Source organism: Colletotrichum gloeosporioides (assembly GCF_011800055.1).
Source record: "Colletotrichum gloeosporioides strain Lc1 chromosome Unknown consensus_117, whole genome shotgun sequence".
NCBI lineage: Eukaryota > Fungi > Ascomycota > Sordariomycetes > Glomerellales > Glomerellaceae > Colletotrichum > Colletotrichum gloeosporioides.
Window position 1 is genome coordinate 1319302 of NW_025544762.1, and position 14774 is coordinate 1334075.

At 53.4% G+C, this 14774-nt stretch overlaps 6 protein-coding genes across 6 annotated transcripts; 3 read left to right on the forward strand and 3 right to left on the reverse strand.

Moving 5' to 3' along the window:
- Positions 1-375: 375 nt before the first annotated feature.
- Positions 376-1704, reverse strand: GCG54_00009300 (D-arabinitol 2-dehydrogenase; the record flags this gene model as incomplete). Its single annotated transcript, XM_045409248.1, has 5 exons — positions 376-556; positions 622-738; positions 800-1108; positions 1169-1238; positions 1290-1704. The coding sequence occupies 5 exons, from the start codon at positions 1702-1704 to the stop codon at positions 376-378; spliced, it is 1092 nt and encodes a 363-aa protein (XP_045256493.1).
- A 2616-nt stretch (positions 1705-4320) lies between these two features.
- Positions 4321-7216, reverse strand: GCG54_00009301 (uncharacterized protein; the record flags this gene model as incomplete). Its single annotated transcript, XM_045409249.1, has 2 exons — positions 4321-7079; positions 7132-7216. The coding sequence occupies 2 exons, from the start codon at positions 7214-7216 to the stop codon at positions 4321-4323; spliced, it is 2844 nt and encodes a 947-aa protein (XP_045256494.1).
- A 488-nt stretch (positions 7217-7704) lies between these two features.
- GCG54_00009302 (uncharacterized protein) lies at positions 7705-8570 on the forward strand (the record flags this gene model as incomplete). The annotated part of the gene is made up of 2 exons (XM_045409250.1): positions 7705-8129; positions 8213-8570. 2 exons carry the CDS (start codon positions 7705-7707, stop codon positions 8568-8570), a joined length of 783 nt encoding a protein of 260 aa, XP_045256495.1.
- A 208-nt stretch (positions 8571-8778) lies between these two features.
- GCG54_00009303 (Isovaleryl-CoA dehydrogenase) lies at positions 8779-10104 on the reverse strand (the record flags this gene model as incomplete). Its single annotated transcript, XM_045409251.1, has 2 exons — positions 8779-8872; positions 8924-10104. 2 exons carry the CDS (start codon positions 10102-10104, stop codon positions 8779-8781), a joined length of 1275 nt encoding a protein of 424 aa, XP_045256496.1.
- Positions 10105-10450: 346 nt separating this feature from the next.
- On the forward strand, positions 10451-12276 carry GCG54_00009304 (Methylcrotonoyl-CoA carboxylase beta chain; the record flags this gene model as incomplete). Its single annotated transcript, XM_045409252.1, has 3 exons — positions 10451-11001; positions 11055-12099; positions 12154-12276. 3 exons carry the CDS (start codon positions 10451-10453, stop codon positions 12274-12276), a joined length of 1719 nt encoding a protein of 572 aa, XP_045256497.1.
- Positions 12277-14007: 1731 nt separating this feature from the next.
- GCG54_00009305 (uncharacterized protein) lies at positions 14008-14604 on the forward strand (the record flags this gene model as incomplete). Its single annotated transcript, XM_045409253.1, has 1 exon — positions 14008-14604. One exon carries the CDS (start codon positions 14008-14010, stop codon positions 14602-14604), a length of 597 nt encoding a protein of 198 aa, XP_045256498.1.
- Between the last annotated feature and the right edge of the window lie 170 nt (positions 14605-14774).

Sequence of the window (14774 nt, forward strand, 5' to 3'; positions counted from 1 at the left end):
GTTACCTGCCGCAGTAGTGGCTATCGGCCAAGCTATCGCCGGCCGCCATCGGCGGTGCGTTTGATGTGCCATTGCGGGTTCCGTCTTACTGCGTCTCGGGGGGTTATCTTGATCGGTCCCGAGAACCAACAATGCCGATCACACACTCAGGTTGCTGGCATGATGAGACTTGCTTTCACATGTCAACACAGAGACTGGCCCATGATGATTGAAGTGTTCCATTATTAATATCGTGTCGTTCGTCAATTATGGACAGCCACATGTCTAGTGTCCCCCTCAAAGCAAAACGCCCCGTGATCTACCAAAGATACAACTTTTGAGCCGCTTCATTCTGCCTTGTCTCTTATCTTCATTGCACCGATTGCGGCGTGCCGTTTATGTAACGGTGTAACCGCCGTCAACACGGAGATCCGCACCGGTCACGTACTGAGAGGCGTCGGACAGCAAGAAGGTCACGGGACCCATGAGGTCCTTGGGCTGTCCCATCTTGCCTTGAGGGATGAGGGATGTCCACTTCTGCTTCAAGTCGGGGTTGTCGTTGAGAATCTTCTCGGTCCTGAATCATTGTGTCAGCAAACCGTCACATGGTCGATCCGATACGAAGTGGCTTTGGGCACTTACAAAGCCGTAAGCATGTAACCTGGAGAGATGCAATTGACACGAATGCCGGCATGGGCCCATTCAACGGCCAATGAGGCTGCCAGGTGGCGGATTCCAGCCTTGGCGGCGTTGTAAGGTCTGCAGTCGTGTTAGCTAACACTTATGTTCTAGAACCATGGCGTTCTTGGGTGACACGTACGCTTGGGGCTGAGGCACGTTGACGATCGAACCAGACATGCTTCCGATGAAGACCATGCTGCCGGGGGACTTGCGGTCCATAAGGTGCTTGGCGACGGAGATGGCGAAGAGGTAGGTACCATCAACATTGACGCCCCAGAGCTTGCGCATGCGATCGATCGGGTAGTTGACGGCATCAAAGTTCTCTGTAAAGCCGGCCGAAGTGACGAGGTTGTCAATCTTGCCGTGGGCATCAATGATCTCAGCGATGCACTTTTCGACGGAAGCGGGATCCGAGACGTCGGCATAGTGGGCGGTGACGTTGGGTACACTGCAGAGCGGTTAGGCGTCATGCGCTCTCACAGACGATCAGTGAGTTTGAGTAACTTACGTCTTGGCTTCTGGGTTCTCCCTCTTGAAAGCTTCAGTCAGGTTCTTGGCCTGAAGCTCAGCTTCTTCCTCTGCTTGCTGTCAGTCCCCAGTTCATCCAATGAGAATACGGACGAACTCACTGTTCAGATCAACAATAGCGAGATGACTGCCAGAGTAGACCATGCCCTGGCCCATGACCAGACCTAAGCCACGAGCGCCGCCTGTGACGACGCCGACATGACCCTCAAGAGAGAACGATGCGAGAGTAGGCTTGCCAATACCACCGCCGGAGCCACGAACAGGTTGACTAGACGGGAGCTCATGGTCTTCGGGGTACTCGACAGTGACATCAGGATCAGTTCGGGAGTATTGGCCTGGGTGAGGCTTCTCCTTGACGTTTCGGCTTCCACTGATGTTTCTGGCCTGCTGCTGTTGAGACTTGGTTGCTGAGATACTGGCAGCGGCAGTGGCGGAGGTCTGCTTGCTGCGAATCTGAGCTGTGTGCGTGATGGGGCGGATTGTCCGCGCAAGGCGGGCGCTGAGAGGGCGGAACATTGTGGGTTTTGTGTGTGAATCACAGAGATGTGTTCTTTGGTGAGTGTCTGAGTGCTGTCAAAGGAATGAACGGATAAGGGTTGGTTTAAGGTTCCCGCAGCGGGAGAAGGAGTGGAAAGTAAACGGTCGTGAGTGTTGGAATGGTTCACTTCTCCAAGTGACAGGAGCGGGATGATGTCACCAGGCTGCTTTTTGTTGAGCGGCGACTAGAGTAAGCTGAGAAAGCTCTGCTGTATATCTGGCCGATCAGAAGTAGCTCAGAGCAGAAAAAAGGTCGCCAAAAGAAACAACTCGAGGAGCTCTGGTGGGGTAGATGACGTGGGACGAGGAAGGTGATTGACTCTGATCGTCTGGAATCGAGCCTAGATCGGGAAATCGTCGTAGTTGGGGTCGGTTGGAGGAGGCTCGTATTGGGGATTTGGAGGTTGGGAGGAGACGGCGGAAGGTATGGAAGCTCGCTCGAGGAAGAGGGGAAGCAGGTTCGTTTATGAGGAACTCCAAGTGCAGGCAGGCAGGGCAGAGGAAAAGAAATAGCTGAGGTTGGGTAGGAAGGAAGGAGGGAACGGAGGTGTCGTGTAAGTGCGGTCAAGCTGCAAGGAAGACGGCAGCCACCTGAGGAAGGTAGGCAGGGCAAGTAGGCAGGTAGGTACCTTCCTTGGGCCACAGAAACTCACGATACTTGGGCAGGTGGACGCGTCTCGTCACTTCCATGGCAAAATCACGTCTCACCCTTCGCACCTGCCGTCTGCCACCTGCCACCTGCACGCACTGCCTCGCGGGGAGCTGCCCCGGAGCTTGGGCAGGAAGCCACGCCCAGGACATCCATGGATGGAACGAAGTTGTTGTTGCCGCTCTAGGTCGCTGCCGCCACTAGGGACTGGGACTGCACCCCCGAGGCGGGGGTGGATAGCTGAGGTGGTTGTGGTCCAGGTCTTGCCGTCACATCCCGGCTCGCCCGGCTGGGACAGCTCCCGAGTGCCTGATTCTGGCCATGATGCCCAATCGAATTGGCCACTGGCGTTGCAGTGGCCTGCGAGTTTACCCCCAGTTCTGGGAATTGATGGGAGCCCCCCTGGTCTAGATCCTCCACATCGTTGGCCCGCCTCCAGTCTTTGGCTGTCCCTCTTCCACCTCCCGCAAGGGACCCTGTGGAGCTAGTCCAGAGAAAGGATGAGCTTCGTCTCGAAAGAGAGAGAATCTTGAACGACCTGTGACCAAACATGCACCTTGCTCCAACCAGTTTTTGGTCTTCTCTCGAGCAACAAGATTGGGCATCTTCGGCTTTCTTCCCCACAGCTACCCCAATTTTCCTACACCGGACGAAGTTCTAGAATGCCCTGAGATTTGGGGGGCCAAGGGCCTGGCCATCTGACCTCCTGCTCTCCTGAGCCCTGGCCTGGGAGCTCCGGTTTGGAGCCCCGGTGAGCGGACGGCTGCTTCAAGGCCAAGCAATCAAAGGCAAGGGAGCCTCCGCCGACGCATCTATTTTCCTTTTTGCTGTTCCCATGTCCCAATGTCACCTCATCACGTTGATTGGCACTTCCATGCTGTTGGTCCGGACTCTCTCCTGTTACCCACTCCACGATCATTTTCTGTTGAACACGAGATTGGAAGGGAGGTGGCTGACAGACCGACATTACTGATTTTCATCCCACCCATCCCCCTCCTCCGTCTGTTCCGCCCGTATTCTGTCGTCGTCCGATCACCGCCAGGTCCCCGGATATGCCAGTCACTTGACCAGCTCCGCGAAACGGGAAGCCGCTTTCGGCCATCCGCTTACAATTGCCATACTCCATGTGTGTCGGGGTTTCTGGAAGCGCATCCCACGCATCGGCTTTTGTGCGACTTCCAACCCGCGCACTCGCAGCCTGTTTCTGATATCCTCATGCCTCTTGCGTCCACCTAGCCGGAGCATGAAGTGCGGTGTGTGAGAACTTGGTTGTAGATTATTTCGCACCATTCAACCCTGTGCTTCGACAGCCCCTTCACTCACCGACTAATTTAGAAACTGATAGCTCCCAGCAGTGATTCGAATGTGGCCTGAATTAAGCATCGATCCTGAAAATGAAAAAACGTAGTCCTAAACCACATACGGGCTTGTCTACTTGGACGAACTATCGACACCTAGTCTGTTTACATCTACTTCGGATACTCCCCGAATCTTCGAAGCCTTCAGAGTAGTTGTTTGAATGATCCTACCAGCGAGCTTTTGCATTCTTAGTCGTACCCTTGGACAGCATGATCGGGATGATAGATATGACAACGATACGATGACGAGGACTACAAGGTCATCTACGGAAATAACGAAGCCATTTTGAACGATACATACGGTGTAATACAGTCTTTCCTTTCCTCGAGAAGCAAAACTCCCATATCTTTGACTAAGGTTCTGACGATGGTCAGATACTGGTCCAAATTTCTCATGACAAGAAGTGCATACCAGGACGGCTACTCTGTTGGTGACCTTGCTGGTTGAATACGATGTGCGTTTCAGAGGTCGACGCTCGAAAAGTACCCAGCCAGCAACAGGAAATAAATCCATAGAGACGTCCAGTTTCCTAATTCTCACTCAAGACTCTGCGCATCAGTGCTGGGAATGAACACTACTTGGAGTTGTTATTCAGACTCAGTGTCCCAATCATCTGAGGACACTTCAAGACTGGAAGCCCAACGCGACAGAGCTTCTATCAACTTGTCAGTGTCCTCGTCCGACTCACAGCGGGCCCCATGTTGCATTAAACACAAGACGTAGTCTGACTGGTGCAGGCGAAGCGGCGTATCAAACAAATCCAAGGTTGTCGACCCATCACGACCCCCGAGATTGATATCCACACCCCTTTGCAACAGCTTCTCACAAATCCTTTGGGGCAATTCAATGTCATTGTTAAGCATACGGAACAATCGCACCATCTCGGGCTTGTCGTGGACAGCTGTCATTCGATAGTTCAAGGCTCTGAATGTGTTCTGATCGAGGAATAGTTCAACTTCAGTGCCCATACTAGCATCGAGGAGCATTTCGGCGACCTTCAAGCTGCCGAAAACCAAGGCTGTGTCAATCGGTCGTGCAGAATTTGCATCAGTCGCGTTCACGTCAGCACCGTGCGCCAGAAGAGTCGGAATAAGTGCCCCGTGGTCTTCATGCGCCGCCCAATGAAGCGCGGTTACCCCATCACGATCCCGTTCGTCGACATTGGCGCCACGCCTCAGCAATACTTCTGCGACGCCTACCACCTCGCTGTCAGATCTGCCCAGTGCAATCAAACTGAGAGGTGTTAACCCGGTCTTTTCGTTCAAGGCATTAGGATCGAAACCCTGGTCCAGAAGAAATTCAAATACTGGTCCAGAGCCGGTGTGGAGGGCATATCGGATAGCCTCTGGATCTAAGGATGTTGCTATACCATTATCATACAGAAGCTTCACAAGCCTGACATCATATCCTCCAAGTGCATGGAAGAGGAGCTGTTCTGTGAGTGAAGTGGGTATTCTTTCTTGACGCGGGACGGGATATTCGTTTGCGTCTCTGCAGACGTGTTCGAGCAAAGTCTTTGCTATTCGGTAATGCTGCTGCTGAAAAGCTGCTTGTAGAGCGCATGCTTGACTTGGATGACCTTCAGTGACGCGGGCGCCCTCGGCGAGAAGTAGATCGACTGTGTCTTCGTGACCGTAGAAGGCAGCATGGCATAGGGCAGTATACCTCCCTTGCATTCGGTTAATGTAGTCCTTGTCCTGATGCCGCATGCGTCTGAGTACCTTCGACATCATGGAAGTCAGTCCGAGAGCTGGGAGTATTTGTAGAAGACTGACATCTTCCTCTTCAACTTCCACAACGTCTTTCTTTTCGCCAAGTGGGTGGGTGAAAACGTAAAACCACTCGTCACGAATAGGCGAACGGTCATGAAAAAAAGGCAAGTCGAAGTTGACCAATCCATCTGCTGCTTCGGCACAGGCTTTCGCGTGTGAGGGCCAAGAAAATACCGCATATGAGATCCATTTGCGATTAAAGTTGCGTTCTTCCAAAATCATGTCGTCATAAAGCGTGACGTGGATTCCGGGCTCCCGGATCTGGCGTCTTGACTCCATGGGCACAAGTGCACTGCTTGATCGCAAACATATTTCGGCCATCTCACGATGGACTGCCTGTGACTCGAGTTGAAATCCGTGTGGTGCGTGGTTGTCCTCCTCTTCATCTACTGGGCGAATAAGGTAGTCCCCAACTGAACTGTGGATCAGTGAAAGTCTCTCTGCCCAGCACCATGTGTCGGTTTTGATTAGAGATCCTGACATTGACACAAGATCTCGCACCTTCTGAAACACGGCCTGGTTTTCTGCACAATCAGGATACCATGCCTCAGCCACTTGAGATACAGACAAAGGCCTAACAGCTGATGCTACCCAGTGAAGAAGGCGTGCCACATCTTGGCGCCACCGAGAAGGAACATTGGAGAGAATCCTGGCGTAGATAGCGTCTAATCCCCCAGGCACCTCCTCCAGAACTTGTCTCATCTCGGTTTGATTGTCCTTGCTCAAAATCTCATTGAGGACCAAGCCAGCCCATAGAAAAGTTCCACTGCAGCGTTCTCGAATCATCGAGGTGACGTTGTTCCAAAAGCCTTCATCGATGGTTGGATAGACCGGATGCTCTCTAATCTTTGCGTCAACAAAGTGATGTACGTCTGACGTGATATATTTGGTCTTGGATTCGAGGTCCAGACGCAGAAATCCATGAAGTCCCACGATCTTACGGCTGAGGACCACAATCTTGAACGTGTTTAGGGTCTGCCGAGCCGCCCTTCCGGAAAAGCCAAAAAGTTTTCGAAGATCCGTGATGAGCCGATTCACGCTGCCGTCTTTACACTCGTCGAGACCGTCCAAGAGACAAACCACGGGTCCAAGGCTGGGGTCATTCAGCACGTCCGTGAGAATCTGCCATAGAATTCCACGCGAGTTGAGAGTGTCTCTGACTCTATTCGCTGTTGCCATACGGCTGAGGGCGTGCTTGGCAAGCGTAGGTGTTCGTTTGAATATTTGATGGAGTAGCGTTCTTAGTATAGCAGTTGCCGTGCTCTTCTCCTCGTTTCGATGGCTGCAGAAATGAAACAAAACGTGGGTAGAGTCGTCGGCGAGAGACTCAAGTTCATCGGTAAGAAATATGGAAAGCATTGTCTTGCCCTGGCCAGGACTCCCAGAAATCCAGAGGAGTTGGGAGTACTCGTTGTTCAGCCAGGCGTTGTACATCTCGTCATCCCGGATCCAATGGCAAGTTCCGTCCGTTACTTCGCCTTTGATGTTGATTAGTTCGTCTCGGTCAACCTTGGGATCTGTCACGTAAAAGGCTTCGATGCAGCCCTTCAGCTTAATTTCGGGGTTGTCGTTGTCTATGGACAATCAGTTAACGCATTCTTTTGCAATAACAGGCGTCATACTCACCTGAGCCGAAATAATTCACTCCCACTATGCCCGTCGCGCCGGGCCCAATGTTCACATTACCAATTGTGATTGGTGGTTGATCCATTATGTCGGCGGTTGTGGTTGCACTGCAAACCGGAGCATATGTCTTTGTAACTTACACTCGTCTTGGGACAATGCCGTACTTTTTATATTTCCAAAAGATTTTCAGTGCCTGCTTCTGTAGTCAAGGGAATCAATAAATGTCCTCGTAGATGCTAGACTATGGAATTGCCGTTTCTCTTCTCGTGCTTTCCATACTCTGAATCTAGCCTGAAACCGTTGAGCTTGTGGGACTTCGTTGTTCGTCTCCTTGAAAGAAGCCAAGCTTCACATGTACTATTTTCTGTATCGAATCACTAGAAAGCAATAAATATTTCTTTCAAGACTTTCGAGACATTCAACGCAGTTTCAAATCCGCGGGCTCTTGTTGGAGCTATTCAAGGCCCCTTAAATTGGCCTCTCAGCTGACCTGCTTGCTTCGTTCTTGGCTTTCGGCATCCAGTCATCCTGACCACAACTCCCATAAGCCCAGAAGTCATCTTTTTGCATGTCATGGCCGAGATTATCGGGACCGTTTCTGGGGCCTTCGGCCTCACAACCACGGTCTTGCACAGCATCAGAGTCATTTCCAGCGACATTGATGGTATAAAACGAGCGTCTCAGGACATCTTGAGCCTCAAACGAGAACTTCGAAGCGTCGAATGCCTGATCCAAAGCCTCCAAATTTCGCTGGAGGCGGAAGCTGAGACCGACGACAGCCAAGAACGCGTAATCGTGACCGCACTCCTCGCCTGCGATTCTTCGTGTGGAAACTTCCGTCGTGAATTCTCTGGGCTTTTGAGTTCGACAGACGGAGGTTTGAACTTGGTTGACAAGATCAAATTCGGGCTCTGGACCAAGAAGAGGATGGAGCCTTTCTTGGCTGATCTGAGCAGCTGCAAGTCAACCGTCAGTCTGGTTCTCAGTGGCGCAAACTAGTAAGTTCTCAGATCCAGTCTGCTTTGAATCTGTGGTCCCAAGCCACCAGTCATATCCAAAATGCTAAACATCAATGTGACAGCTTTGCAGCACGCGAGCAATTCAAGCAACTTCAATCCGTTGTTGCTAAAGAAGCGACTGAACCACGCCACCAAGATGAACGCATTGTTGAACCTGAGGACGACTTTCGACGGGCAGAGCAGTGGTCCCAGGGCTATCAGGAGCAGCTGTCTTTGTTGTTGAGCAAGGTTAATTTGAATCGGACCAAATTCAAAATGGGCCGAGTGGACATGGTGGACTCGCATGGCGCCGTTGGTCTCAACAATGTAGACGGAACAGAGGGCGACTTGGATATTCAATTTGGCGATGTCAAGGCCGAAGGATCTCGGGCTGTGATTGGATACAACAAGAACATCAATCTCAATGCGGTTTTCCAATAGACGCTGCATATCTGGTGGAATATGGACTGCCATCGGAGGGTTTGGGGGAAGGGTCGCACTTCAGGTTTTCAAACTCTGGAATTCTGTACCGGACACCATTGCGGCCATGCAAAGTATTCTTAGATCTTGACATTGAGTAAACTGGTCTAATTATTTTCCACTTGAATATCCAAAAACTTGATATTCCCCGTACGCCAGCTCTTTTCTACTACGCAAGATGAGCGTATTCCTTGTTAAACGCCCTTCCGATGACCATTCTCCTGATCTCCGATGTACCAGCTCCGATTTCATACAATTTGGCGCTGAGATTTTGTTAGCGTCTGTGTTCAAGATCCCAACTCAAAGGTACTTACTCTCTCAACAACCTAGAAGCTGGCATCTCCTCCACGTAGCCCATGCCTCCAAGAAGCTGGATGCTATCCAATGTACACTCTGTTGCTCTTTCGGCAGCATACAGAATGGCACCGGCGCAGTCTTGTGTACGGATAATTCCGTTCTCGTCAACAGCCTTTGCTGTGGAGTAGGTGTATGCCCTTGAGGCCTGCAGCTTCGTGTACATATCGGCCAGCTTGCCCTGGATGAACTGGTTCTGGGCGATGGGAATGCCAAACTGCTTCCTCTGGTGAGTGAAGGGCAGCGCTACGTCCAGCGCAGCTTGCATAATTCCCAAAGGCCCGGCGCTGAGAACGAGACGCTCAAGGTCGAGACCCTCCATCAGAACGCGAACACCTCCGTTGAGCTTGCCAAGGATGTTCTCCTTGGGTACAAACACGTTGTCGAAGTTGAGCTCGCCGGTGTTGCTACCGCGCATGCCCATCTTGTCGAGTTTCCTGGCGCAGCTGAATCCCTTGGTCTTGGTATCGACAAGGAACGCAGTCATGCCCTTCGAAGCCTTCTCAGGCTCCGTCTTGGCATAGACAACGATGAGATCGGCATCGGGGCCGTTGGTGATCCACATCTTAGAGCCGTTCAGGACGTAGCCGCCATCGACCGCCGTCGCTGTTGTCCTCATGCTAACAACGTCGCTGCCAGCGCCAGACTCAGACATCGCCAGAGCACCAACGCTGGTACCGGCAATCAGGCCTGGGAGGTACTTCTGCTTCTGCTCCGGGGAGCCATTGAGCTGGAGCTGGTTGACGCACAGCTGCGAATGCGCGGCATAGCTGAGACCAATCGAACCGGAGGCCCTTGAGATCTCCTCCATCACAACGCAATGCGCCTGGTAGCCCATGGCCAGACCACCGACATCCTCGTCGGCGGTCATGCCCAGGAAGCCGGCCTCGCCCAGCTTCTGCCACATCTCGTTGGGGAAGGCATTGCTCTTGTCCGTGTTGGCGGCGACCTCCTCGGTGATCTCGCGCCTCGTGAACTCCTGCACGCGCTCGCGCAGCTCGGAAAGGTCGGCTTCTGACGGAGCTTCAAACCCCTTAGGATGCTTTGAGGAATGACGTCGGGATTGAAGGGCGGGGGCGGCCAAGGGTCGCAACTGGCGAGCCGGACGCGCCAGCGATCTGAATACTCGAACACTCGACATAATTGCGCTCCAAAACAAATACAGGCTTCAAAAAAGGAGAATTGAGAGAAGAGGAAGAGGAAATTGGCTTGTTCTCTTGTTGTTGATCCGAGTTACCTTAGCTCGACGCCGCAGCAGAGGTCCAACCGGGAGAAGAAGGTGCTCGGCTACGGGCGGCTTTTCGCGGACCGAGGCCAATGGCTTGGACGTCACACGCTGGAATGGAATCCCGTTAGCAAGCGAGCTCTCCCCTCGAAACATCCTCCCATATCCAAGGCCACCGTCGGCAAATGTAGTTTGTTCTTCTCCATTGCCCCCTTCTCCAGTCGCCGTACCGTTGGCAACATCCTTCGCTCACGTCTCGAAAATGTCTTTCTCACGGTCGACAAGAGATGTCCTGCTGCTGTCGCGTCAATTGACCCGGTCGAGCTTCAGGGCCCCCCGCCTCCCGCGATCCTCTCGCACCGTCGCGACCTTCACCCCGCCGCACCAGGCGAGCGCCATATCCCGAATCCAGACCAATGTCGACCCTACCTCGGAGGAGTTCAAGGAGAATGAGCGGCAGATGGGCGAGGTCATGCAGAAGATGCAAGACCTGACAAGGAAGGTGCACCTCGGTGGTTCGGCTAAGGCAAGGGAAAAGCACATTGCGAGGAAGAAGATGCTGCCGCGCGACCGAGTCACTGCGCTGATTGACCCGGGAACGACCTTCTTGGAGCTGTCTCCTCTGGCTGCACATGAATTGTACCCTGAGGCCGACGTACCCGCAGGCGGCATCATCACGGGTGTTGGTGTTGTCGAGGGCGTGACTTGTGTGATTGTTGCCAACGACAGCACGGTGAAGGGCGGCACATACTACCCGATTACCGTGAAAAAGCATCTAAGGGCGCAGGCCGTCGCACAGGAGAACAAGCTTCCGTAAGACGCTCCTGTCCTGCGCATGATCAATCGAGAAAACTAACATTGGGTAGCTGTATCTACATGGTCGACAGCGGCGGTGCCAACCTCCCCCACCAAGCGGACGTCTTCCCGGACCGTGATCACTTCGGACGCATCTTCTACAACCAAGCAAGGATGAGCTCGATGGGAATACCCCAGATTTCGGTCGTTATGGGTCCGTGCACCGCTGGCGGGGCTTATGTCCCCGCGATGAGCGACGAGAGCATCATTGTCGAGAACCAGGGTCACATTTTCCTTGCGGGCCCGCCGTTGGTGAAGGCTGCCACGGGTGAGGTGATCAGCCACGAGGAGCTGGGAGGCGGCAAGATGCATTCCTCGGTCTCCGGCGTGACCGATTACCTCGCGGTTGACGATGCCCATGCAATCACCCTTGCGCGCCGTAGCATCAGCAACCTGAATTGGCCGAAGAAGTCCCCCGCCACGATAGCGCCGGTACAAGACTACGCTGAACCTCTTCACTCGCCCGAAGAGCTTCTGGGAATTGCCAGCACAAACCTGAGGAAGCCCCTGCCCATTAAGGAGGTCATTGCTCGTATTGTGGACGGCTCTGAGTTCTCCGAGTTCAAGCAAAATTTTGGAACCACCCTTGTCACCGGTTTTGCCCACATCCATGGTTACAAGGTTGGCATCGTCGCCAACGACGGTATCCTATTTGCAGAGTCCTCCGTCAAGGGAGCCCACTTTATCGAGCTGTGTGCTCAGCGAGGCATTCCGCTAGTCTTCCTCCAGAACATCTCTGGCTTCATGGTTGGCTCTGCTGCGGAGCGTGGGGGTATCGCCAAACACGGCGCCAAGCTGGTGACGGCCGTCGCTTGCGCCGATGTACCAAAGTTTACCGTCGTTGTTGGTGGTAGCTACGGTGCGGGCAACTACGGCATGTGCGGCAGGGCCTACAGCCCGCGCTTCCTCTGGATGTGGCCCAACGCCCGAATCGGTGTCATGGGCGGTGAGCAACTGGCTGCTGTAATGGAGACTGTTGGAAAGCAGGTCGATCCTGAATTGAAGGAGAGAATAGAGCGGGAGAGCGATGCTACCTACTCATCTGCCAGGTTATGGGTAAGTCACAGCGCAACATCCACGTCACCGATACTTGCTAACCATGGTTCATAGGACGACGGAATTATTCCCCCGCAGCACACTCGCAAGTACCTTGGGTTGGGTCTCAGGGCAGCTATGTCAGGCCGTAATGAAGTAAAGGCTGGTGATACCAAGTTTGGCGTATTCAGAATGTAAAAATGCTTAGATTTAGGATCATCCATGAGGCGTTGGGAGAAATGCATCAACAAAGTTCTTACACCCGTTGTTGAGGCGCCTGCACGGCAGCCCAAGTATCACCTAGTCGTTTCAGTCTACGGACAAGGCGCGTCAATGAACGGCAGTGGTCGATCGAAAAGCACACGATCAACTCGTCTCGCCAATGAACGTCGCCTCACCAATTGCCCGCTAATGCCGGGGCTTGGTGTTATCCGAAGCTCATTAAGAGCGGCTAGATGTCCCGGCCGTTTTCCCGCGGTTGCATTTGACGCCACGCCGAGCATCTCAGATTGCCGTCTTGACAACGGCTACAAACCCAAAATCAGATGGTAAAAAGCCCATCTCGGCCAAACAAAAGGAATGGCATCCGGGACGGACTGCCTAGTTCAGAAACATTACGGGGCCAAGTTCTGCAGCAGATCGGGCCAGGAGCCAATTGCGCGGACCGAGCTCCGGGGACCCACCGGCCGCCACCCCTGCTCTTTGCCGGCGGTGTACCTCGGGCTCCATCTTCTTCATTCTTCATTGCACTCCAATCCTACGCGGCTTGATGCCGGCAACCATGGAACTCAGTCCTCTCCCCACGCATTCTGCGGGTCAAACGTGCCAGCAAGAAATAACGTGGCTACAGATACGACCATCCACGTGCCGTCTGGCTGAGTAGCATCATGGCAGCTACACCCGACATTTCGTCTAGTGAAAGGTCGTGCCATCTGATGATCTCATGGAAACGACATTGGCCATCTTCCGATGTCCGACGAAAATCAGAAGCTTGCGGCTAATGCTCAGCCGTTCAGCCCAACATGCGACAGATGGGACGGATGCGCATGTAGTGACACGCAACTCGACCTACCCGGAGCTAGCAGCGGAAGCTCGCGACTGATCCCATTCGCCTTTCACTCAACACGACGGAAAGATCTCACCACTCATCGAAGATATCATTTCCCGCATGCGTGGTTGGTCTGGCTACACCACCTCAACAACCTCCTTTTTTTTTTCTAATCCTTCCGTTTTCCATTTTCTTGGTTCCCGGGGAGACCGTGGTTCGTCGGCGAAGGGGAGGGGCGAGGGCGAACACCCATGCAGTGCGCTCCCACCCTAGTCTGACCGATCTCCAATCCTTGCCTCACCGGTGAACCCTTCACCGGACCCAAAATATGCAACTCTCTCTTTCAGGATTTTTTTTGCTGCCTCTCTGCACCTGCTGGTAATGGACATGGCCCCCCGGTCAGTGGGTAGGAGGGTGTCAAACGGGCTGCAAAGCCCCTTGCGGCATCGCGCCTTACTCTTTCCATCCGTATCTCGTCCTCTGGCTGGTTGGGATGACGGTAGGCACATGCAGGGGAGGGAGAAACCGGTCTGCAGGCTGCGATATTGGCAGGTCGCGAAGATATGTGTGGGGGAGGAACGGGGCGGGCTGAGCCAACGACGAACCCGAGGATCGTCAGCTCGAGGAAGCAGGCTCTCGTGATACGTTCACCGCCACGAAGTCGTGGGCATATATGAAGAGGATTACCCTGGTCGTTGGGCTGGCTTGATCTGGTCGTGTTGACTCATTCTGAGACGCTGTTGGGAGACACGTCTTGATCTAGATTCAGACCCTAGATTTCATCTGCCTCAGGTCGAGACAAATCATCAAAGCTCGAAGCCAGATCTGTCATCTGTCACTTCTCATCTTACCAGAAGCATCTGCCAAACAAAGACGACAACATGGCACCGTCAGCCTTACCCGAAGAACCGCAGATGTACGCCCCGACAGTCACCGAGATGGCTCGCGGCCGACGTTTCTACCCCTCCCACAGGTTCATCACAAGCTGTGGCACAGTCACAGTCGACCTCAACGCACGCCGGGTGCTCCTCGTGTATAACAAGCGCCATCGCATCCATCAATTACCAAAAGGCCGAAAGAACATTGGAGAGGATCTACTGGCGGCAGCATTACGCGAGACCAGGGAAGAAACCGGTGTTGTGGTGACCCCGATTCCGCTGCAGATCCGGACGAGGGCGACACCGGCGGATGCGCCACCCGGAGCGCCGGATATCACGGAAGAGACGGACAGCACGGAGCCGGTGGCCGTGTGCCACTACCCAGATCCGAACTCTGGCGCGATGAAGATGGTATTCTACTTTGTTGTTGAGGGCAGATCTGGACTTGCTCCAAATGGATGGACGGGCGAGGATCGGTCGAAATTTGATATTATCTGGGTTGACTTTGCCGAGGCGGCGGACAAGTTGGCGTTCAAAGAGGATGGCATGGTTGTCACCAAAGCTTTGGAGGACTTGCGAATTTCTGGGTATGACGCTTGATTTTCTCTGGTGCTGGTGCTCAACTGGGACGGGCTTGGCGTTGCGAATCGGAATGGGAAAGGAGACACATTTGTTGACGGGTAATTTGACTCGTTTGGGTTTTGTGTGTTGGTGTTTTGGTTTATGGGCTTTGATACCCATATACTTGGATAGCAGGGACCGGTTAAATT